Source organism: Trachinotus anak, unplaced genomic scaffold (genome assembly GCF_046630095.1).
Source record: "Trachinotus anak isolate AG129_WGS33_773 ecotype Australia unplaced genomic scaffold, CSIRO_AGI_Tana_v1 ptg000010l, whole genome shotgun sequence".
Taxonomy (NCBI): domain Eukaryota; kingdom Metazoa; phylum Chordata; class Actinopteri; order Carangiformes; family Carangidae; genus Trachinotus; species Trachinotus anak.
Genome location: NW_027273861.1, coordinates 16,907,785 through 16,932,749, shown reverse-complemented (window position 1 = coordinate 16,932,749; position 24,965 = coordinate 16,907,785). Strand labels below are relative to the sequence as shown.

Here is a 24,965-nt window from a genome sequence, read left to right as displayed (position 1 = left end):
CATTTGCATAAAAACATAACCACATGAAATACCGACTTGACCACATGCTGGTGGTTTAGTGCGACATCTAATGGTTCCAAGCCACTTCCAAGTTGCTGCTCCGTTGTTGTTTACGTCCTGACTTTATTGCCACAACGTCGTCTGACAAAATCACCAAACACAGACGTTAAAGAAAAAGACTGTGCTGTGATTTTGGCTGTATTTTATTCATAAAATGATCACTCAGCAACAGAATTTCTCTCACACAGCACACAGCTTCTGTCTGGAATCCACAATAAGTTTAAACTACTGTTTTCTTCCTCGAAAACTGACTGGGGACTTTATTCACCTCCACTGCAGAATGTAACAGGTCTTTTTTTGAGGCTGGATTGTTTAAGAGGCGGGTCTTTATTTCTAATTCGCTCTGCTTGACATGTATAATCGATCATAATGGTATTTTAGTATGAAGCCTAATTTTCAGTTGTTCCTGTTTGCCATGTTAAATTTACTACATTACGTGTTAATACAAATTCAACACTTCCTGTAACCATTAAAAGCCCTGTAGCGTTCCAGTGGACAAATAACCTTTATTTCTTAACAGGGCTTTTATTGCTGTGCTGATGCTTGGCAGTTACCAGCGTCATCTCTTTTTCCCAGGAGCAGATCAAAATGATGCTTTGTCCTAAAATACAGCTATAACCCACTATATATATCAAACTGGGAGAATTAGGAATAAAGGCCTGTTACCTTCAGAAGTTGGGGTAAATAAAGTCCCCGCTCTGGTGTAAATGTCCCCCTTATACTACCTGTTTGCACCGATTAAATTTGAAAGAGTAACAGCTAATGGAGAAACTCCAATTATAATCACTCAACTATGATTAATCACTCAGTCAGTCAGTCAGTCACAGACATTCGCGATTATAGCACTGGTAGTAATGTCCAGCCGTCATAAACCAGCCCAGACATCAATAGTTAAAAAGCATCACTGCTCTCACCCGTAGCTTTTACCTGCCAAATGCCATATCTTAAGTTTACACCTGTATTTTCAGAAAAATACTTTCTAATTTCGAATCAGTCAGAACAAACACTGCACTTGGGCGCCTCATAAATCCTCAAACGGTTTTGCTGAATGTTTGGGATGTCATAAGGACAGCTCTTATACTGAGAGAGCCATTTGTGCTCTTTATCTGATGAAAGCACATAATGGATTAGTTCAGAAAATCCAAGTCTTTCCAATGCTTCAACAAAATGAGCTAAACACACTAAGTTGTGAAGGCCAATCTAACCGCAGATTGTCTGTCTGCTTTGAAGCAAAACACTATAAAGCAAAACCTGTTTGGATTGTTTTTAAATATTTGTAAATGTGCCATTTATTTCAGCAGTGTCTCGATATGTGTCATCTCAGGCCGCCTCAGTTAGAATAAAGTGCTCGCACTTCCCAGTGTCAACTCAGGTGAGCTCTTTAGAAGAGCAGCAATTTTACTACAATCACTTACAGGATCATTATATCCTGTGTGTGCCACTGCACCTTGACCACTTCTGTGTGTTTGTTGAGTGCCTTGGACGCTAATTAACAAGTGCCAAATGGTGCAGTGCTGCAGCCAGTGTGTGCTGCACTTATGGATAGATAACAAAAAGAAACATAAGAATGAAAAACCAATGAGCTTGTTCTGTTGTACAGTCTGCTGTAAAGGCGCAGAATAACGGCTGCTTTAACCAACTTCTAGCTAATACAGTACTAATTTTGAGTAGTTTTGAAAAACATACTGTGAGCAGCATGCTGAGAAGTGCGCAAATCTTAATATCTCAAACCTTTATATGTATCCATGTTTTCTTCCGTCCTTTGTTTTGCTACTTAGAGCTATTATTTCTCCTTTAATAGCATGCCATTCATTTGGGTGCCATTTTCTTGTATAAAGTGGTGCCTAGTTAACAAAGGAGGAAGAAAAGCCATTAAAATGGATGACTTTCTCATCAACAGGAAGCTACAAAGGCACAGAGGCAAAAGTTGTTCTCTGAAACCCTCTTAATCATCCAACAAACACAATTATCACCATTGTTTTTCTGTGAGCTGAGCTCGGTCCACATCGTTTGATATCAGAAGTCATGTTTTTGCCAGATTTCATGAATTCATTTTTAGCAGCAGAATGAAGGAGACATTGAATCTACAAAGCTTTCATGATGTGGAACAGCTTAGTGTGACCAGTGGTGTGATTGCCTTGTATGTTTACTTGCATTTATCGGTCTGAAATACAGTCCTGTGGTCGTTTTGTTATTCCCACATTGCTGTTATGAAAGAAAAAGGAAATAATGACATATAAACTTGTGTTGTCTCAGCAGGACATAATGCAGCAAACTCCCTCTGTGTTGTGTTTGTTCCCAGACCGACGTTCTCAGTAGATTCCACTTAGTTCATCCTCATCTAGAAATCTGAATACTTGCTGAAGATATCATATCTCTGAGTGGGCGTGGTGTTTCATGACTATTAATTCTTAGGTGTTTATGAGAGCTTATACATCAGTGTCAACCTGGAAATCTGCAGCAGCATATAGCTGGAAGCTGTTGCTAAACAAATGCTTACATTTTCTCAACACACTGTACGGTGGGTGGGGGGTGGGGGTGAGTGGGTTGTGAAGGTGCACAACAGACTTAACAGCATTAGATATTCAACACTTCTGAGATTTTATGAAGCCCTAGCAGTGCTTTTACAATTTGATATGATATTGCACAAAGCACAGACGCTGTGTACATGCGGTGCCAGGATTCATCTAACGACTCCCTCTCATGGGCTGCCAGTTCATGGGGATGTGTGACAGTGTTGACAGAATCTGAATCTATTCAGCGAAGTCCAACCGCTAGCTGTTGAGGACCAAAACAAGACTTGATTAGCGATGCCACCGCGGGGATGCTGCTCTGTACAGCTGAACAGTTGCACTGGCAGCAAGGTATCAGCAGTTGAGGAAACACAGGAAACTTAAGAGAGGGACAGGTATAACAAGCGAACCACGTCAGCCGCGCTCGAGTGCAGGCAACAGTCCTGCAGCTCCTTTGACAGCTATATTAGCGCTAATGACAGGCTGTGCTACAGTGTGGCTCAGCTGCACCTGGGCTGCAGGACAAAATAACTGCTGGACAAGTGTGAAAGCATGTCGATTCAGTGTGCACAATGAAGCCCTTTCACAGGTAAATTATATGGCAAAAATACATCCAGTTTGGAATAAAACTCCACTGGAGAGAATAATTATCAGTTTGCTCACAGACCTCTTTCAACTTCAGACTAGCAATTTTAGCCACCATGAACAACTCTAAACCTATTTTCTTGTTCATTCAGGGGCAGTGGAAACAAGTTGTGAACATTACACTGAAATATTACCTTGTACTTCGTGCATAGTGCAAACTTGTTCAAACAGTACTTTATCATTCTTTCTACAATACTGATTCTCTATTAGTTCTGTTTTTGGTCTCTAACAACTCTTGAGGGAAATATGTGACTCCTTAGCTGCTAAGTGCTCCACTGTGTTCACCAGCTAGACGCTAACTTGTGTAGAGGCTTTTAGAGTTTTTATTTGCAGGAAACCAAGAACGGTGACAGTGACCCAGAACAGTTGATAATTCTCTGTAGGTTCATTATGTAAATGTATTTTATATTGACATTTAATACGTTTTTATAAAGTTATGATCCTTATGATTTTCATGAAACAAACCTCATTTTTTTGGTAGTATCTAGGGTCAACAATTTTTCAGCAATAGCCATTCATGCATGTATTTTGTGTCATTACCTCTCTATAAATCACTTTTAATTGTTAGTGGTGGAGTCTGCCATTCCTGCAGTGCATTCACATGTTTACTGTTCACTCTCCTTACACCATATCAGAGCTGTCTGAAAATGACTATAGATGCAAACAACATGAGTTTGTTTGGTGTATATAGCTCAGCAAGAGTTGTAAATGTTGCTGTAGTCTGCCAATTCAAAAAAAAAAAAATTTTTAGTATTATAACTTTAAAGGGCTAATAAGAAATGAAATTCTACAATTGCATGACGAGTGGCAAAACTCCATCTGCTGATGAAGATCACTTGAGATAATTTTAAAACTTATTATTTGCAAGGTCGGAAATGTTTAATCTCAACTCTGAATAGATCTTCAGTCTACTAGTCTTTTCCAGTTCTTCAATCAAATGTTCATTCTGGGTGCTGCGGTTGGGACGAACATTTGAAACTAAAATAAAAAGTGACATTCATACTTTTGGCATCGAGGTATCACCTGTAAATGTATTTGATTAAACTCTAAATGTCACCAAGCGAGGAAATACTCGAAAGCCAACTTTGAATGGATATTTGAAATAGAGCCTTTAGTCCCTGCATGGATTAATGAAACACTTTTGTACTGTTGCTGAAATCCAGAGTGAGATCATTATGAGGTGAAATACAGAATCTGCGTCATTTGAAGGCTGCATATGTATGATTCATGTGGTTAAATGTGTCATTGCAACATTTGCAATTACAAGAAATGTCACTCTATGGCCGTTTGGGGAGAATAAGGTAGTGTAAATCCTTTTCGTTGCATGCACAGGTTATAGACGATTCAGACCTTATGTTTAAAGTGTGAGTTTGTTAACACTCGAGGTAAAAAGGAGCCGTTCCAGCCTAAAATAAGTGGACATGCTGTGAATTTTGAGCGAGTCTTACATGTTTCTAAAGTACTGCTGGTTTGTAATGACTGCACCAATTTACATTGCTCTTTATTAATTTAGGCCTACTGCCATGTTGCTCAGGCACCACTGACAAGAGACATTGAGAAAAAATGAAAACATGTCTATGGATAAAACAATTTATTCCATAAACGATAGGCTGTGAAATATGCTGCATACCACTTCGGAGCCATCAAAAGGAAGCTTCAGGGAGAAATTGCATGAGGAGGCATTATCAGGGTTGTCAGCACGGCCTGTCTAAAATAAATACCATTTGCATCTTTCTTCTATTTATCATCTGTTGCATTATGCCTGCTGTCCTCTCTCGCTGCTGATTAAATTTCCATTAGCCATGCTTACTAGTCGTGCTGGGGAGGGCACTCCTGAAAAATGCTCTTTGAATGTGATTGCTCTGAGAGAGTCAAGGTTGGGTAATGACACGGTGGCATGATAATTTTATTTTATTTTATTTTTTGGGATACACACCGTGTGACAGCATGTCTTTTTCCAGCGCATTTCTGGCTCCTGTCTCGGAGGCTGGCAGGAGGAGAAAGGAAACGCAAAGAAGGAGACTCCGAGAGATTGAAGGGGTGGAACTGAGGGAGAGATGGACGTTTCAATCGGAAAAAAAAAAAACATCTTTTTGCGCACACCACTCATGTAATAAGATGAGAACCATTGCTTGAGGGTGTACGGGAAAAACATAATCTTTCAGGAAGTGTGTAAGAACTAACACTAAGCCCTGCATTTTGATGAAAGATGAACTTTTAAATTACCTAAAAAGTCTCAGCTTTAGTATGTTTAAATTAATAATCTACAACATTCTCATACTAATACTGTTGAAGCAGATTCAATTCAGTTCAATTTTATTTATTTATTTTGTCCAAATTTTTCTGAGTGCGCTTTATAATCTTCACAACACATGACACACTCTATATTTAGACCCCGGATATATGCACAGTTGTTATAAGACAAATAATTCAGCTAACACCCATGCTGAGAATTCAATCCTCTGGTCACGAGGAGTTCTGGGTTTTATGGTTTTTGGCCCAATAATGTTTTGTTTGGAATAAAAAGAGGAGAAAAAAGGAAGTTGATTTTAGCTACAAAAGACAGCAATTGTGGCAGAAATTCAAATTTACTATGATCAGGAAATCTAAGAGTTTGTGGGATGTGCAGTGGAAAACCATAAAACTAGTGACCATCTTATAGAAGCTACAGATAACCACTTTCAGGAGGAAGACAGCACTTTACGGAGGTATGAAGCTGCAACTTGCTCTAACCAGCTGCAGTTCTCCTTGGTCTCTTTAATGGCTAGCTGGATTGATTAGTGCAGGGAGGATGGGCGGCCGTGCGGCCCACTGCTTCATTACTCTCCGTTTGCAGGTGTTCTCGATGCTTCGGTGCCCCTGCTGCCTTGGCATGGAGAAGACAGAGGACAGAGACCAGACCCACCTCGTTCATCTTGCGCGCTTTGATGGAGGTCATGCAGGAGAAGCACTCTTGCTCAGAACAAGTCGCTGGGAGTGACAGATGGAGCTGCAGAACGGGAGGGGAATCAGCTCAGCCTCAAAGTGTTTCATTTGTTTTTCATCTCAGGAAGGCGGCTGCAGGCACAGTTTTGATGACAGCACCCGCCAGGCCTACTTTATGGTTATGTAAGGCACCCTGACTGTGTGTGTTTGAAATTTACTACATCTTGATGAAACTGCAAATGTGTGGTACTCATTGCATGTTTCTTGGTGGGTTAGAACAGCACAATACGTCTACGTTTTGCTATGCTTGGTCACTGTGACAGAGTAGCTATGGCAGCCACATAATGAAAATAAAAATAATGTTCTCATGTCATTTTATCAAGATGTATTGAATTGTAGAAGCATGCAAAATATACTCACGTACACATAGTCTAGAAATAGGAGTCTCGAAAGAGCGAGGTGAGTGAGGATTTATGCTTATATACTAATTTACTTTGCTAATTATATTTTGATGGTAAACATATTGCTGCCTGGATTATGTTTGCTACATTTATGTACTGAACACAAAGCATCAGGACTTTGACACTGGAATCAATTGGGTCAGCATCCGGAGTCCCACTATTGTTAGGTTTAGGTAACAAAGCACTTCGATTAAGTGTACTGGACCCGTCTTACAGTGGTAGTTCGGGTTTTTAACATGGGGTTTTAGCCACAAGAAAAAAAACAATATTGGCCGAAGTGTATAATTTATTTTGAATATTTTCTGCACTTTATCTTGCTGTCAAACATCCCTTTCCTTTGGAGCTACATTTTTCGTTGATCTACTGTTTTTCTATGCACAAGCGCAACTATACTTAGCTCAGTCTGACTCAAACAGCTGATCTATAAAGTAATACAGTCCCTGCCTTAGTTGCATTTGTGCATGGGGATATGGTTGTTCAGTGGTTCATAAACTTTAAGAAAGGGCTGCTTGACTGCAAGATAAAGTATTTAAAATATTCAAAATAAAACATACACTTAAAGTGATATTAGCTTTTTTTCTGTGGGCATTTTTTAAAGTGGCTAAAATGTGTTTTTGCAGATAGCCCCTACATAGCTCAGCTTGATTCGAATCCACTGCAGGTAATACACTGACTATAGATAACCCCCTCCCCCTCCCCACGCCATATAACTATCATTTTAATATTGTGGTCTTTCTCTCAGCAAGAGCTCCACATAACAGTACTAAAAGAGACAAACATATATATTGTACATGTACATATGTGCATATATACATACACATACTTGAAAATTGAACACAAAATCAAACACAGAAAAACCAGGAACACCCAATGTTTTTGCTGGTTAAAAAAAATTAAGCTAATAATTTCTAAGGGTTTTACAAGAACAGATGTCAGTCACTGACAAGATATGTGATGACTGGAGTCCATCTGTTGAAGAGCAGCTTGTCATCATGTTTTCCCTCATATACAGGATACTTGTTTGTCTTTCCCTCCATTGCCTGATTGTGGCTGGTTGGCTTTCTAACCAGCTCTACCACTGTACTAACTAAGCACTAACTTCTGTACTCACTGTTGATTTTGGAGAATCCCGGAAAATAATAGGTGCGGTGCATGAACATGCCCACAGCTTCTCCAGCACAATGGTGATGACCCTTTGACAAATATGAACGTCACTTGTCACTGTGGTCTGAAAATATCTTGTCTTTCAAGCGGTTTTTGAAGCATTACGTAACTCAAGAGGGACCACAAAGAAGAAGAGGTGATTAATTTTGCATGGATATGGTCATTAGCAAGGTTTCCTGAATATGGGATAAAAAAACAAATCAAAAAAAAAAAATCAGGGCAGCGCTATGTTTGAATCAAAACAATTTCTGTTGTCAGTTAATTGTATGTATGTGTAATTTCTAGGAGACAGTGTTGTTAAAGCACTTATTTGAATGTCATCAGCAGAGATATTTGAAAGAAATGCAAACAACATAGATTTGTTCTTAAACGCTTTCTCTTCTGGGGGCATATTGTCAGCCAAATGGCCATCTAGCTTGTCATGGTCGTCATAATTGCTGTGCTGTTGTGAATTGCAGGGATCCGGCTGAGACACAGGTCTCATTATTCTTATTCTTACTTTCATTTCACAAATACTTTGCAAATTCTTTCGTCCTGACTTCTAGCGCTGTCAGTTATTGTTCCATCTCTGAGCAGAGTAGTTCTGGATCATAAACTCCATCTCCTCACATTTGCATATTCTCATATTCTGCCTCAGCTGTCTCGTCAGGTGAGAAAGTAGATCATCATGAAATAAAATGTTTCAGGCTATGCCAATTGCAAGGACACTGCAATTAAAATGTGACCAGACCTGTTGTTTGAGTCTCTGAATTTATGCAGCTTATCGGTGTGCGGTGTATTATCTTGACAATCTCCATGGGCCTTAATTATTGGAACACTTAAAGTGTGTTGTAGAGTTCATCAGTGCTCTGTAACACTCAACACAGGGCTGCCAAGAAAGAAACGAGTAGGTGGGCGGGGGGCAATTAGAGTGTAGAGCAGTTTCCACTCAACTCTTGTCCCCATAGGAATTCTGTCCTCACATTTTGGTTCCAGTCAATAATTCAACCACTGGATTTAACCATTTGTCATCATATCAAACTCCCCATTACAAGTGTAACTGGCTTGTAGAGGGGCGGGGGGAAAAAAAGGCTGTGAAGGTGGAGGAGTGCATCCAGGTCAGCACATAACTAAGGAAATAATAGAACTTAATTGCTAGAATTTTCATTTTCATTTTGTTTCCTTTTGTTTTATCATGTCACAAATTTTGTTTGGATTTCAAGCACCATGTAAATAAAAGCAGCCAAAATTGGTTGTGTTTGGTTTTCTTTGAGAAATATGGAGAGTGTTTGTTTCATGTAATGAAAAACAGTGGTACACAATTAATGTGTTATTACATTTTGCTTATTTTACATATGATTTTAAATCCCGCTTTGGAAAAATATCCATATTAATAATGTTATTAGTTCAAACCATATTGTTCAGCACAAATGTGCATTCATTTGTTCATGAAAGGGTATTAAATTCTCTGTGTTGAGGTCTTAAAGGGGTCTTAAAAACATTATATGATTTCAAAATGTGTGCAGATATCCTGTCGAACTAACTGTTTAATCACTGTTAACCATTATCTTATGTATTTCACTCTTTACACTTTGAATCATGTGGATTTTCTATGGGCCTAAAGTCAATGTTCATCTTCCATTTGGATGCAGCTCCCTTGTTACTGCAACAATTCATTTTTAGCCATAGTAACAGCGTGGCTATGAAGGGATGGCCAGATTGGTCCTGCGTGAAATACTTCAACGACTATTGTATAGACTGCCAGGAAATTTTGTACAGACATTCATGGTGCCCAGTGGATGAATCCTATTGACTTTTGCAAACCCCAGACTTTTCCTCTATTGCCCCAGGAGGCTGACATTTGTAGTTTTAAGTGCAATGATTCTATGACTATTGGAAGTATTGTTGTGAAATTCGGTCTATTTCCCCCTCAGGGTGAATTGTAATAACTTTGGTGATCCCTTTATTTTCTTAATTTTGGTTTGTCCAATACTTTGTTTAATGACCAAATACCTTGAACACTAATGGCATTCCAATCAGCCTCGTCTCTACTTTGTATACATGCTATAACACTAAACTAAGTTGGTGAAGAAGGTAAACACATACCTGCTTAGCATCAGCATGTTAGCAATGTCAATGTGAGCACGGTGACATTTAGCACAAAGCACCGCCGTGCCCAAATACAGCCTCACAGAGCTGCAAGCCTGGCTGTAGACTCTTAGTCTCGTTACAATGGCCTTACTATTAATATCATATCTTATCACCATCAATGAATTTTGCCCAACACATTCACATTTTCACAGTTGTTTCCCGTAAAAACTTTAAAGGCCATTTCCAATCTTCAGACAGCAAACTCCGCTGACCACGATACAGCTGAGAGCCCTCACTTCACCTTGAGTTGGGATTGTTTTGCGGAACTTCTTGGTAAAAGGTGCTTTGTGTAAGGATTTTAGTTTAAAACATCCAAAATTAAACCAAAGTGATGAACAGAACGTCAAATGACAGTTTTGGTGTTATATAAAAGACGTCTCTGTGTATGTTGCAGAGATACAGTGGTACAGTGATTCTCTGCACCTCCAGAGGTGATGGTAACATCTAGTCTGCTCTCAGCATCAGAGGATGAACAAGAAACCATATTTGGTGGCAAACAAAAGAAGTGACAGAGAGACAAAACAAGAGTGTTGCTGTCTTTTTTTCTGGTGAGGACAGTCCCACTGAAAGTAATAGAATAATCTCTGTTTTATCACAGCTCATACATGTTTTGGATTTACTATCAAATGTCAGGGACTCATAAAAAGAACACAACTGTGACAAAAACAGATTAAAATTTCACATCTGCTGACATCAAACCCTATATTGAAAACTAGTAGTAAAACAAGTTTTCCCCCCTGTTAGTTATGAGCCACTCGCAGGAAATCACAATGTATCTGCTCATTAAATGGATGACTTGGATATTTTTAGTCCGTAACATGTTGTTATGAATAAATTATTCTATTCCAGTGCAGCTGCAGAGTGAGTTATGTTCAGTCAAACCCTTCTCTCTTGAACACATATGAAAGCATGACAGTGTTGTTCAGAGCACAGAGTGTCACTGTTGCAAAGGTCACATTAGTTTAACACAAACACAATCTATAATTCCATCATCAATTGCCATTTATTAGTATCAAACCACTGCTACAAAATTACATCAAACATGATGAAAATGGACTTGCATACGTGCTATACACAATGTAAGCTTTAAAGTAATTGAAGTACATGAATTTTCTCATTTCTGGACAAATATCAATATATATTTATATATATTATATATAGATATATCAATGCCACTTAAAGCCATATATATCATTCCAGTGATCTAGAGCCTATAAATGTACAACTATATCCCTGGTGACTAAAGGACCCTCATACACATTTAAGTAAACATTTCATTTCCAGACGTCTCATCACATTATTTTTCAGCATGAAGATCAAATAAAAACAAACCAGATAAAAAGGAAAAAAAAAAAGAGAAATAAAAGCTTGTGCAGAAAGCTTTAATATGTTCCTTTCAACCTTATTATGTCCACTCCTATTTTTTTTTGCAAAAAGGAAACAAAATGGCATAAGTAAATACATTCCATTTACAGAAATAAACAGAGGAAATGCTGATCCTCACACACTGAACTCTACTAGAGGTCACTCCATTTCAACAAACACAACACTGAAGACACATACTGTATGATGAACTGGTGCTACAAAGAACTGATTTTCTGTGTCATTCAGTGTTCATATAACAATGTGTAATCTGCCTTTCGAGGCATGAAACATAGGAAACAGGATTACATTGACTGTCAGTGACATTGTGAATTTTTTTCTCTACGGCAACACTTTCAGTTCTTTAAAACTGACGATTGCCCAGGAGCTTCACGTGAAAACTCTTTGCAGTGTGTGATTCAGTCATAGGCGTCATGGAGAGACCTGGCTTAGATAGCTTGCTTTAAAACCCACGCATTATCTCACTCTCTGCATCATTGGCTGGCAACTTATTTTCCAGTTGAGTGGAAATAATAAGGGACTGGTTGACAAATACTTGATGCAACCTCTTTTTAAAATAGCACATCCCCCCTACATTGGCAGCTGCCACACTATCAGATCTCAAAGAAAATGGAGAGTCACACCAGTCAGAAATTACTCACAGTTTTCATACCAAATGAAATGTTTGAGAGAAAAGAAAGAGGCCTATTTAAAAAAAACAGAGCTTTTTTTCTTTTTCTATTTAGAACTGAATCAAACTCGCCAATAGACTGGTTACAAGGAGAGAAATTCTACCTTTTTTTCCCCCCTCTTTCTTTGACAGGAGGGATAGGTTTTGCCTGCTGTGCAACAAACATATCTACCAGACTGAATGCTAGCACTCAAGAAACAGAGTTTTTTTTGATACTGACAACTCAGTATGCTGCTCAGGGGAGTGGGATGGCAACTGCAGGATCCAGGCAGCAGCTCCAGTGTGTAGTATGACACAATCTCCCAGTTAAAACTGACAAAGGCACAGGAAGGGTTTCATTAACCAGAGGGTCAGAAGGAATCCCTCTCTCACAGCTCCTCCAGCCTCCTCTCTGTTCATGTTGGCCACAGACGCCTTCATAAAGAGCCAAACAGGACTTTGACGCCATGCTAGTCATTTCCATAACTGACAGTATATGGCGCTTTAATTTTGCTGCAGGACAACACTGTTCTACATCAATTAATTTGCTGAATAAAAATTGCAGTCATCCATATTTTAGTGGTGAAAGGACAATATACTGTCAAGCATTATGCATTATGAAATATATCCTGATTATTTGTATTAGTTGCAATCCAAAATGACTCATTCCGGCGTTTGCCACTACACATCCACGTTTGTCTTTTAAGATGCCACTTGCAATATGTTGCCTCACCTCCCCACATTGGCTCTCATTGGCAACACAGTTTGTGCTCTGCAGTAACATGCTGTCTCAACAGTCTCTTGAATTTGTTATGATGTTTCCCACACTGACATCCAGAGTCACACATCACCCACAAAATAATTCTTGCTGTTTGTTTTTTTTTTTTTTTTTTTTTTTATTATTACTGCAGGAAACTTGTTGATTGAAATTGTGTCGGTTACAGTATGTCAGTCGCAGAAAAATATGAATAAATGTGCCTTTCAGATCCTTCCCTGCCCATTTCAAAGAAGTGGCAACAAGAAGTAAGGATAGTTTGTGTCTACAGTTTGACGTATTAATATCGAAGATGAATTTGAACCCTGCTTCTGTTTCCCTGGAAGGTAACTCCACATGACTACATTAAGACCTAACTATTCGTTAATCATGATTATTTTAATAATGATGACATTTAACTATATTTAATTCCATTTTTATTTGTATTTCATGCCAGTTAGGGGTTAAATGTGTTACAATAACTGTAAAATATCATTATTTTTATGAAACCACTTGGAACAAGTACAGATACATGTAATTATGTGATATGACCTATGTGGAGTTCTGTAATTTGCTTCTGTGCTATTGAATGTTTAGTTGTTATAAATAGCCAAAGTAATGAAGACTATTAAGTGAGAAAAAGAGCTTTATCTTGGGGTGTGGCAACAATGCTCTAAATAAGGGTTGGTTGTGATTGATGGAATACTTTAAAGGCACATTCAGTACAGTACGTGACCTCCTCTGAGACTCTGAGAGTTTAAACAGCTGTTGTTTCATAATGCAACAAATTCAAATTTGTAATAAATGTATTTGAACAGAACAGTACGATTCTGATACATTGGGGTGAGAGAAGGAGGATGTTTTGGAATGGGTAATTTAAAAATTCAGGGCTGGGATTGAGGAGCCGCAATAATACGCACTAGCATGAATATTTAAAATCCTCTTATCTTAAATTTAAAAGTGGAGAGATTTCTTTTTCCTCCAATAGCGGCCAGGAGCGTGAGGTGAGGCAGTGATCTCTGCAGGTGGGTGGCATGGCCCCTTTTCAGCTTGCGCATCAACACGACTTTTTCAGCTGAACTTTTAAGAGGTAGGTCACACACAGTCATGGATGTTTTAGTCAAGAGTGTATTCAGGTCAAAGGATACTGACAAGCCTTATGCTGCTTGGAAAAAGTATAATCTACCAGGGATGCATGAGCAGTGGTTTACATTTGTAAATATCTCCAGATCATATACCGAGTGACACACTCCTGTCAGTGATGAAGATGCAGTGCAAACAGCGATTAATCCTATGTACTGTGGCATCTGGCCATCTGGGCTCCAGAGGATTTATACAGTGTTTGAGGGCAGAGGGGAGGGGATCAAATTTGCATGATACGGCACAATTAAGATGACTCAATAACTCAAGCTGCACTGTTCAAACAGACTGATATGTCCCTCGTGTCCATCAACCAGTAGTGTTTGTATGGGAGGTGGTTGAATAGACTCAGTAGTGCTTTCCAAGGGGGGCAGTTTTGTACACATGTTGAGTGCTCAAACATAATATTGAAATGATATGAGAAGATATTAGACATTATTTTAGACATATAACTTTTGATGATCATGATCACTCTAAAAAAGACAATGTTTTGGGACATTAATGAACAAAGTAGGGAAAATAGGGTGATCAAATAACCCCCCTTTGTTTCACCAGGATTTAACTGCACAAATATATTTTCATCAGCTTGAATTTTTTATTTTATTTTATTTTTTAAGAAAACCTGATCAATTCACTGTAGCTCACATTCAGTCAAGTCGTCTTGTTTTTCTGTGTTATTGCAATATTAATTCTTTATTTTACTAGGCTGACACTAGCACTAAAGCAAACACTTTATTATTCCAATCAGTACATTCAAAAGTGAAATTATATTTAGCAGTGAATGCTACAAAGTTGTCTGCTTTTGGTAATAATGACAAACATCTTCTAAGTCATGTGTTACAATTAAAACCAAAGATATCAAATATAATCTAAATGAATCCTTCCTTAATATATCCATTTTTTCATCATTAGCTGTTGCAACATCAGCTAACGTTACCGAATAGCAAAACAAGCTGATTTCAAAGATCCTGATTTATGTGATTAAAATAGTAGCCTGTGATGAATAAGTGAGGGATTCTTGAATTTATTTAGTATTTTCTAGGTTTAGTTAATACTAGATAGTAAATAGAAGACATATATGGTGACAGATACCATCTAAATGTGTAATGTTTGCTTAAGTGAGATATTGTAACATTAACTAATGTTGCAATTAAAGCAACGTAGCTCTTGCAGCATTAGCTAATGTTAGTCAGAAAACAAGCTGCTTCCAAAGATAGTGATTTATGTGATTCAAATATTAATATGTGATTTATAACTGAGGGATTCAAACTTTCATAAACTATACGCTAGGGTTAGCTTGTCATAAACCGTAGCTGTTAGCTATTTTAACGTTAGCTAATGTTGGCATATGTAAAATTAGATAATGTTACAATTGCACAGACTGACAGGATAAGCTGCTGCTCAGGCCTGAATGTCCAAAGATCCTGATTACGGCGAACAATATATTGTGTGATATTCTTAACATCTAATATTGAAATTTATCCAATTGTAGTGTTAGATGACATTAGCTAGTGAGCTAGTTTCAGAATGACAGAACTATCTGCAGTTCAGTCCTGAATTTTCAAAAGTCCCGATTAAGATGAAAATATTATGTGTGATGCATAACTGAGGGATTCTGACTTTTATTTGATACACGCTAGATTCAATTTATATTAAATAGACGACAGAAGGTATAGAGGATTTCAGATAACATCTAAACTGGTTCTAAATTGATTCAACTGTAACATTTGCCAGACTGACATAACATGATGCAATCCAGGCCTGAATTTTCAAAGATCCTGATTTACAAATTTTAATGTGTAACTGAGGGATTGTGACTATTATTTAAATGATAATGACAAACCCCTATGAGTGCTCATTAACTCAGATATGGGTTTATATTGTAACATGAAGACTTTTATTGCAAATAATAGTGATTGGATAAAAGGGACTTGTTAATACCATTATTCAAAATAATCAACATCCAGTACATTTCATATGGAATACTAGCATGGTCTTAACTGCTTAGATAAGCAACCAACATAACTCCAGACTGTCACCAATGTGCCACAATAATTATCATGACTCTGAATAGCAGTTTTAGTTTATCAGCAAAGTTGATTCAAATAACTCACAAACAAACATGGCCTGGTGATCTGTAGGAGGTATGTATTTTCAGACCAGGTTTAAGAACCAAAAGGTTTTTTGGAAGAAAACTGGTTCCATTAATAAAGAGTATGAACATCTGTAAAATGGCCACCTCAAAAACACAGGTTAACTTTGACATGCAGCACAACCATACTCTCTGCACATCATCAAACACGCAAGTGTGTGAAAACTATGACTACACACTGGCTCTAAAGATCAAAAGGTATCCTATTTTCTCCAAATATACACACATTGATTCTGTTCTATAATACTGTTATATTGGTTCACACCCTCTCTGTTTCAAAAAGTAGGTAATTTGATTGCAAACATCTTTCTTTTTAATGTACTTGTCTGACATAAAATCAACAACAGTCATGGCATCTAAATGAACCCGACAACATTATAAACTATGCCATACTGAGCCTCATTCAAATAAATGTCACATATTCAGTTTTACATGTTTCAAATGTATCTTTTATACATTGTTTTCATAAAGGAAGAGAATAAATATATTTCTGACCAATTTTCATTATACTTTAACATTTAAACAAGATCATATGGTGCAGTATTTTCATAATTTGTAAAACAAGCTGATAACAATTTCAGTACAAACAATAAAAGAAAAAAAAAAAAAAAACTTTACCAGACCTTAAAACAAATCACCACAAAACGTAAAAGTAATAACAGTGTTTGTGCTTTAAGTCTTTTAACTGCGATGGCTATTTCTCTATAGGTTTGCAGTTACAAGTTCATATGAAAATACTGTGTGAACTTGGGTACTGTCAGTCCCTTGAACAGGGCACAGAATATAACATAATCCAAATCCAAACAAGACTTGCGAACACGTTAACCTGTATGACAAATACTGCATTTCTATCAGATGCAACTGGCTTATTTGAAAATACCTGCGAGAGCCATAGGTTGACACATTCATTTTTACTGAATATAACTCCTAATTTGTGTGTGTGTCAAACAAATGAGTTGTATATTATTGAGAGCATCTGGAAGTGTCCATCTAAAGGTTAATTTAATGTTTATGGTACTATTAAGGCATTATAGTACAGTGTCTCCGTTTACCCCATGGATTGAAGATACTTGAGGATGAATATGCCATGCTGACAGTCTTGTCAAAAAGTAAACCTTGACAATAACACTGTTTTTGTTTCTTGATATGATTAATTTGGGAGAACAAAACGCCACATTTTCTCCTATTAAACGACCTCATGGTTTAATTTCTTCTATACTCCTGTGGACGTTCACTGGCTCTGTGGACACTGATCAGCTGTTTATGTTAAACTCATTTATCTTGGAAGAGATTTTAGCACCTTAGGCCATGTTTGTAGTGATGTTCATGTTCATAATTTTTATTTTGTGTTCTGTTGCTCATAATTAACACGAGACTGCACTCAAATTGGGTTTCATTACTGTTTTTTTGAGTAGATGATGTGCTTAACCACATATATTGGTGTATTTACCAAAAATCTTACATTATGTGGGGTCTTGCTCTCTGGATTTCAATTATCTGTTAATTGGTACATTGACGTAGATATATTTACTGTAAACCAGAATGTAATATACTGAAGTATTTATCTGTAAAGAAAGAGAGAGGAATAAAATACAGTGCTGCAAAGTGCTGCTTTCCCAGAATCCATTAACTAAGTAATGTGCCAGAAATTGAAGCCAAAAGCTTCAAGTGACCTACAGTGTACAGCTGTGGGTTTTCAGCCAGGAGATGATCAGTAGGTACATCGCTAATTCAGAGGCAAAACACTCTGCTCAAACACCTACTGGAGGTGGCATGTTTTACTGCATCTTTAAGAGAAAAGCTTGAAACTGTTGAATTTGGACTCGGCTTTTTCTTCTCAGTTTGTTCTGGCATTCATGTATGTGGACTCACCAAAACAAAAGTATGGAGAATATACTGTAATATTTATATTTTCAAGAAATATGTAAACATAGGGCAGTGATGTTCCTCCCTTCATACTGTACAAAGTCATGAAATGTGTTAATGTTCTTGGTCGAATGAGAAAAGCTGGTCCCACTTTAAAACAAAAGCCTACACTATATTAAAATATAAAGATACAATACAGTATACTTTGCTACTTTGACGGCTGCCTGATCAAAGCTGTTAGCCAGGCATAGTAACTGAAGGACCCATTTCAGAATACAACAAAGCACACCTTCAACACTGTTCATCCATCTATTGAGTAATCATGACAATACAGGTCCTGAAAAAGCCCTGCCTTTTTTGTTATTTAGTTTTTTTTTTCGTGTATTTTTTTCTGTATTTTTCAAGCACACTCCATAATCAAAATTTGTATTGTTAGGAATCTAAATGTCTTTCCTTTGTTCAACAACCCATAATACATTCAATACAACATTGGTATGGTAATTCTGTGTACTGAGAGACTTGGCACAATTGCTTCTTTTTAGCCATGTACAAAAATGGATGGAAATGTCAATTTTGCGCCATCGCCTCCTCGAGAAAGAGGTATGAAAGTATCTCATTTGGGAGGTTCGGGGGCTTTTGATATGATTGGAGGTGGGGTGGGGGTGAGCACTGATTCACAAGGTGGTCAATCAATCAGAAAACAAAAGAAAAACAAAAAAGCAAAAGAGAGAGGAAATAATAATAATTAAAAAAAACATCATAGTATTTACATGACAGAAATTTCACCAAAAAGTAAAGAAAAAAAATTTCCCCACACAGTAACGCTGATTATTTTCCCCACACGGCATTTCAACAAACTGTACCAGATTGGATTCCAGCCATCAGCAATGTCAAAAGGGATTCATAAATGCTCTCGACAGTCATTGTGTCTGGGCTGGCCTCTGCTAGTACACGCTGATGAAGGAGGAGAGAGCCAGGACCAGGTATCGGCAGGCCAGCGGGACGTGTGCGCCTCCTGTGCTCCCATAGGGTGCAGTGTTGGGTGCTGTGGGCAGGAAACAAGAGAAGCTCTGATTAGTTGTGATTGTACCTTCACTCCGCCACACCCACCAATCGCAAACCCACAGTCAGCCTGGCATGGTGCTTCCAAATGAGACTGTAAAAATTGCAATTACTGTACAACTGTTGCTGATTTGAGCTGGTTTCTTGGCTGCGCATTTTACTTCATAACACCGCTGCTACTGTATATTCTGGACAGTGGTGGAAAAAGTACTCGGATCCTTTACTTAAAAAATAAAAGTACTAATGCCACAATGTAAAAATACTCCATTACAAATAAAAGCCCTGCATTTAAAATCGCAAAAAGTAAAGAAATGTTATCAGCTAAATGTACTAAAAATTCAAAAGTAAATGAACTCATTCTGCAGAGGAGTGGTCCTTGTGACTTAGATTGTTAACACCGATTCATCAGTGCATACGTACAAATTTACTGTTGTAGCTAGTTTTAACTACTTTAAATACAGTTGGGTACTTTGTCCCAGTTGTTCTCAACGTAGGGGTTAGCCCCCCTCTAAAGGGTCACAAGATAAATCTGATGAGTTGTGAGATGATTAAAGGAAACATTTTGAAAAATATGCTTACTCGCTTTCTTGCCAAGAGTTAGATGAGGAGACTGATACCACGGCAGCGCATAAGCCTAAAGCGGAAAATAGATGTTTTTACACTTACAGATTAAGATTTACAGATTACACAATGGAGATGTAATGTGTTTATTTGAGAGCTGGATTTAGCTTTCACCTCCGGATAGAGCCAGGTTAACTGGTCTCCCCTATTTCCAGTCTTTAAGCGAGCCGTCTGCAGGTGGTAGCATCATATTTATACAGCACACAGACATGCAAGTGGTTTCAATCATTCTCATCTGATGTTTTGGCAAGAAAAGTGAATAAGCACATTTTGCAATATGTAAGCTTTTCCTTTAATGGGGTAGGAAAGATGTTCTGCTATACAAACCTGTATTTATTTTTTGGAATTATCTCAATTTTTTTCTTTTTTTCTTTTTTATATTTACCTCCTGGGCCTCAAATAGTAATTTAAATGAAAGAGGAATTGTGCCCGGTGGAACTGCTAACAACTCAAAGACATCTGAAATGTGACAAAGGGCCACAACTAGACACTGCTTTATTGAAAAGGGTCACAAGTTAAGAGCCACTGGTTAATCTTAACAGTGTATTTTAGAAGTGTGTCATATGTTTTTTCATGTAAAATCTTTCTGCCCAGTAACACAGGTGTTTTGACTTGTTCCATAATCAGACCTCTTCTCAGAACTGATTGGAGGTGTGTACAATCTAGGCTTGATTGACAGCTGTCTCACTCTGCTGTTAGTTTTGTTGCACATGTAAGGGCGGGACTATTCACCCTATTATTATTCTTATTAGTTCGTATATTTGTGATATTACGTAATTTTGACCATAACTCCACCCAGCTTGACTCCAGGTCTAAACAGCCTGAGTAATTGAAAACACCAGTGTGGTTGTGCAGGGCCTTTAATGTGAAGGAACTAGAACAGTAAGTAACTGTCAAACGAAGTGGAGTAAAAAGTACAATATTTCCCTCTGAACTGCAGTGGAGTAGAAGTATGACGTTGCACTAAATGGGAATACTCAACTAAAGTAAAGGCATCTCAAACAGTGCATAATTAAATGCACTTTATTATTTTGTAACACTCATTCCTAAATATTGTAAAACACATTTCTCCTGTCTCATTCTTTTCGAGTGTCAAAACACTTATTCCCCCTTCCACTCTTTCATATTAGTGGTACAAAAAAAGCCATCAGTGGAGGGAGGAGAATAGATGAGGGCTACACAAGGTCTTTTCTTCACATTCCTACTGAAGGCAGCTTTGTTTTGTGCTGTTGGTGTTTCTCTGACCAGCAGACAGCCACAGTAATATGAACAGGACTCTCTGGAGAGCTGCGTCAGGCGGGCAGAGAGGGAGAGGGCAGCCTTTCATTTGGAGGGGCTACTCTGCCTCCTCAAAACAGACACACTCTTTTAGCTTGTAGCTCAATAAAGCACACCTCACAGGTTACAAAACATGCTCTCCATCAGCACATGCACACATATACCTGCATGTACAGGTCATGTGCATGCCTGCGCGCGCGCGCACACACACACACACACACACACACACACACACACACACTCATACGCACACAGCGCAGCAAGGCAGCACAAACAGGCTCTCCTCTACCAGGGGAAATCATGTGGTGCACAGCCCATATCAGCAGGGTGCCTCTATTTACACGGCCATGTAATTAGTTCACAATGTAACTCCTCTGATGTGGACCTCACGTTGCACAAACAAACTGAGCAAAGCAACGGCATAACCACACACGCACACACATACATACTGTACTCACAAAGATGCAATCACGGACATTTAAAGTCCTTTTCTTTATGTATTTTTAGGGTTACAAATGGCTTTTTGTTGCCAATTTCAAAGAAGAGGATCCAACTGTGCTGCTGTCATTGTGGACAGTGTAGTTATTCAATAAGAGCCCGAGCTAGTTGTCATTAGAGTGGCACATGGCTGTTGCTGTGTTAAAATAAATACAATGATGCAGACACTGATCTTCTTTTACCAACATAATAGCTTGTTGGTGACAATTTTCACAGGAGATGCCACAGAGAGAGTGAAAAAAAGACACATATCCCATTATTACCTACCACAGCACTGCTTTTACCTGATGTTTTCAAGCATTATTTGTCAGGATTGAAGTTGTTTACCTATTAGAGTAAAAACTATAGCTCCACTGACAGAATGAAAAAGGGTAAAAAAAAAAAAAAAAGGAAACGTAGTGACTAGAGGAGCACAAATGGGTGCAAATTTTGATGACGTGTGTGTTAGATGCATGGTTAGCCTGCGTGAACTACCCCCCCCATTCTTTCTCCTTGCCTTTCTATCTTTGTCTCCCCTTTCTGCCTCATTCTCTCTCTTTGTATCCCTCCTCCCTCTCTCTCTCCCTCCCTCTCTCTTTCTCTCTCTCTTCTCCTATCCAAAGTACAGGATAATGACACAGTTTTCCTGGGCTGTGAGAGCGAGCCGAGAAATGTAACCATGGCAACAGCTCCTGTCCTGCTCAGCCGGCCCACTGTTGCTGAAGCCTGAGTGAGCTGCATTGTGCTAGCCACGCTAGCAAAATCATTTGGGGTTTGTGTGTGTGTATGTGTGAGTGTTAGGTGGTGGTGGATGGGGAATAGGCAGATGTCACTGTTTCCCGTCTTCAGTTTCTCATCTGGTCAGTGTCAGTGTACTTTCTGGCTCAGTAAATGCCGCAGTAATCACATTAATATCTTGAACACAACTGCTTTTCACGCAGCAGTTCAGGGAGCTTGGAAGGTAATTACTGGATCTCTGCTATGACTAATGTTGTCTGGGCTGGAGAGCGTAACAATAAACCCCTCACTGCTTTAGGACAGGAAGTGTTAATTCTGGTCAGGGTGTAGTCAGTGTTACTGGGTTCCTGCCTCCAAACAGTGTTTGATTCTGGGCTTGTTTAATATCTCCCCGTGTCACTGCGAAAAACAGGGGCCTCCATTGTTTTGACTGTGTGGGTTGTTACTTGCCATTTTAATTAACTCCCCAAACAGGAACTGCCTGCAACACCATTACTCTGCTTATTAACATGAAGGGAATAGAAGGGAAAAAGAGACAAAGACAGAGCGCGAGCGCAAAAAAAAAAAAAGACTCATACGGGGGAGAAGATGGGGGAATCAAAGGAAGAGAGAGCTGGGATAAAAGACAGTGATTGAAAGAGGAGCGAGTGTGAGGCTGCAGCAGCAGCGGACAGGAGAGAGAGAAGGGGGGGGGGGGGGGTTCTGACTGAGCGCTACCTCTTTGGGGTTTGAATTTAATTGCCATGTACATCAGCAGCAAGCTACAATGAAGTAACAGAATCCCAGACAATATATCATAGAGAAACCAACAGTGTCAAGATGTGCAAATGCTGGGAAGACAAGCAGCGCTCCAAAGGGGGAGGAGCAGGGGAGATAAGTGAAGATGAAAGTGATACACTTCAATTACTGTTTTGCAACAGAATTGAAATGAAAAACTGAAGCCTCCCCAGCACTAGCCAGAGTCATATGAAAATAACAATCCCTGGTTCTCTCCTGTGATTCTGGACTGGAGCCATCAGCTTTAAATAGTGTGCTGGGAGTATGAGCCAATCTCTCTCTCGTCGTTCTTCGCTCCCTCTTATCCCTCCCAAATCTCCATCACCAGCAGTTTTGTCACCCACATATCATATGCACAACAAATGCTAAGGCCCTGAACCTCTGTCACTGTTGACACAGATAATGAATCATACTGAAATATGCAACAGTGACACTCGATGCAGGGTTTCTGTTGAGTACCACCTCGGATATTATGCACTGCTCTGTGATTCACTGGAACATCATCATTCATCAAGTAATAGTGAGCACCTTTCCTTTCTTCTTTTCAGCATTTGAACAGAGCACACAGTGGGTTTCTGAAAACATGCGCTCCATTCAGAAATCCTCAATCCTCTGTTTTCCTGCCTTCAGCTTCTTACATGCTCCATAATGCACATGTGAAAATGCAAGAGGCGAGAAGTATATAGAAAAAAAATCTTGGATTAAGTCTCCAATTCATTAATTTGTCCTTTAGTGGATGATTCATCCCTTGAGTTTGTCGTATCCTCCAAGCAGCCTGTCACATGCAACGCACAGACGGCAGCCAGCCAGGCAGCATCCCAATCCCCCTGAGGACACGGCTTCAGAGATGTGCTCCTCTGAGCAAGGGGGTGGGGGAGGGGTTCAGCGTCCTTGACCATCAATCAGTGGCCTCTGGTCCTCCCCCCGCAGCTCCCCCGAGAGAGTCCACATGAGACACTCCAGAGCCAGAACTGATCCTGCACACACCATGCTGTAAATCGGGCTAAATCCCTCTACATGCGAGGTTCACAGCAGCCACCAAGGGTGTCTTTAACACACCACAGCAGTTATTTTTGGGTGGGGGGCCACTTGCTGGTGTTCTGTAAGGAGTATAAATGGAATATCGTGCAACGCTTATGACATCTGATGAGGGGAGGCCGCGCCTTCAAAGAATGTGCTGCGCTTCATCATCTTCTAAGTGCTTACACACCGGGAGCGTGCAAGCTCTTTATAGAAGGCGATCAAGACATTTTCCATGCTTTACCTCACTTCAATCCACTGACGGTGAAATACTTTCGTCCCCTCCACCATTCATCTTGTACCCTCTTGCCTGTAGCAGCCTGCCATATTGAGTTGGTGCACAATTGACTCGCCGACCCGTCAGCTCATTCATCCATTTCTCCCTCTATTCGTCCTGTTCTTGTACAAGCAAAATGTTCATCACAACCAGATATGATGTTCAAAACTCATCACCTTCGTCTCCCGCTATGATTATCTCACACTGCTGCTCCACAGAGCCCCCATTCACACGGACATTCAAGCTGATTAGCCCCACCAATCATTTGCATTAGTGCTAGTAATGAAAAGCCTCCATTAATAAGATGGCCTTCAGAGATCATTTACCCTCCTCCGCCTCCCAGTACCACTGTATCCTCCCCTCTTTCCCCACTAAACACCCTCCCTCTCTCCACATCCTGGTACCTGCCGGTTATCAACACCCAGCAGAATGCTTTTTGGGGCTGGAGCCCGGGCTCTAATAGCTCCTCTCAGCATCAGTATCTGACTGGAGAGTGAATGAGCGAGAAAGACGGGTCACCTGATAGCTTACTGAGTGAGCCAGGGGCTCTCGATTGCAGGCAGGCTTTGGCCTTCAGCTTGACTTAATCAACGCCTCCGTGGGGTATCTGGACACATAAGAGAGCCCTCAGCACAGTGTGAGCTGGAGGAATCCCGACAGAGGAGACATTTCCGGCATTCTCCACACAGATTCCGTTCCTTTTCATTATTGATCGACCTCTCTCTCTTACAGTCTCCCTTTTCTCCTCCTTCTTAAACAGAAAGTAAGTGTGTATGCCTTTTTTTTTTTAAACTGAATAGTCAAGTTATGAGTCTGGCATTCAAGGGAATCCGAAATTCAGAGTGACCTGCACATATGTTTATTGCACCTATC

The 24,965-nt window shown here is 39.3% G+C and overlaps 1 protein-coding gene and 1 long non-coding RNA gene across 5 annotated transcripts in view; both read right to left on the bottom strand.

The window, feature by feature from the left end:
• Positions 1 to 5,024: 5,024 nt before the first annotated feature.
• LOC139626413 (uncharacterized) lies at positions 5,025 to 9,069 on the bottom strand. Its single transcript, XR_011692253.1, has 3 exons — positions 7,716 to 9,069; positions 6,124 to 6,207; positions 5,025 to 5,264 (listed from the first exon to the last, which is right to left on the bottom strand). It is a non-coding gene; the product is annotated as an uncharacterized lncRNA (long non-coding RNA).
• A 1,808-nt stretch (positions 9,070 to 10,877) lies between these two features.
• negr1 (neuronal growth regulator 1) overlaps positions 10,878 to 24,965 on the bottom strand; it is a 138,555-nt gene continuing 124,467 nt past the window's right edge. For 2 of the 4 annotated variants that reach the window (XM_071487989.1, XM_071487990.1), the window contains 2 exons: positions 19,484 to 19,538; positions 10,878 to 18,887 (listed from right to left, as the gene is read on the bottom strand). In XM_071487989.1, coding sequence (XP_071344090.1) covers positions 18,692 to 18,887; positions 19,484 to 19,538 — 251 coding nt within the window. In that variant the 3' untranslated portion in view covers positions 10,878 to 18,691. The remainder of the gene's footprint in view (positions 18,888 to 19,483; positions 19,539 to 24,965) is intronic. The other 2 variants (XM_071487992.1, XM_071487991.1) reach the window with 1 other exon arrangement.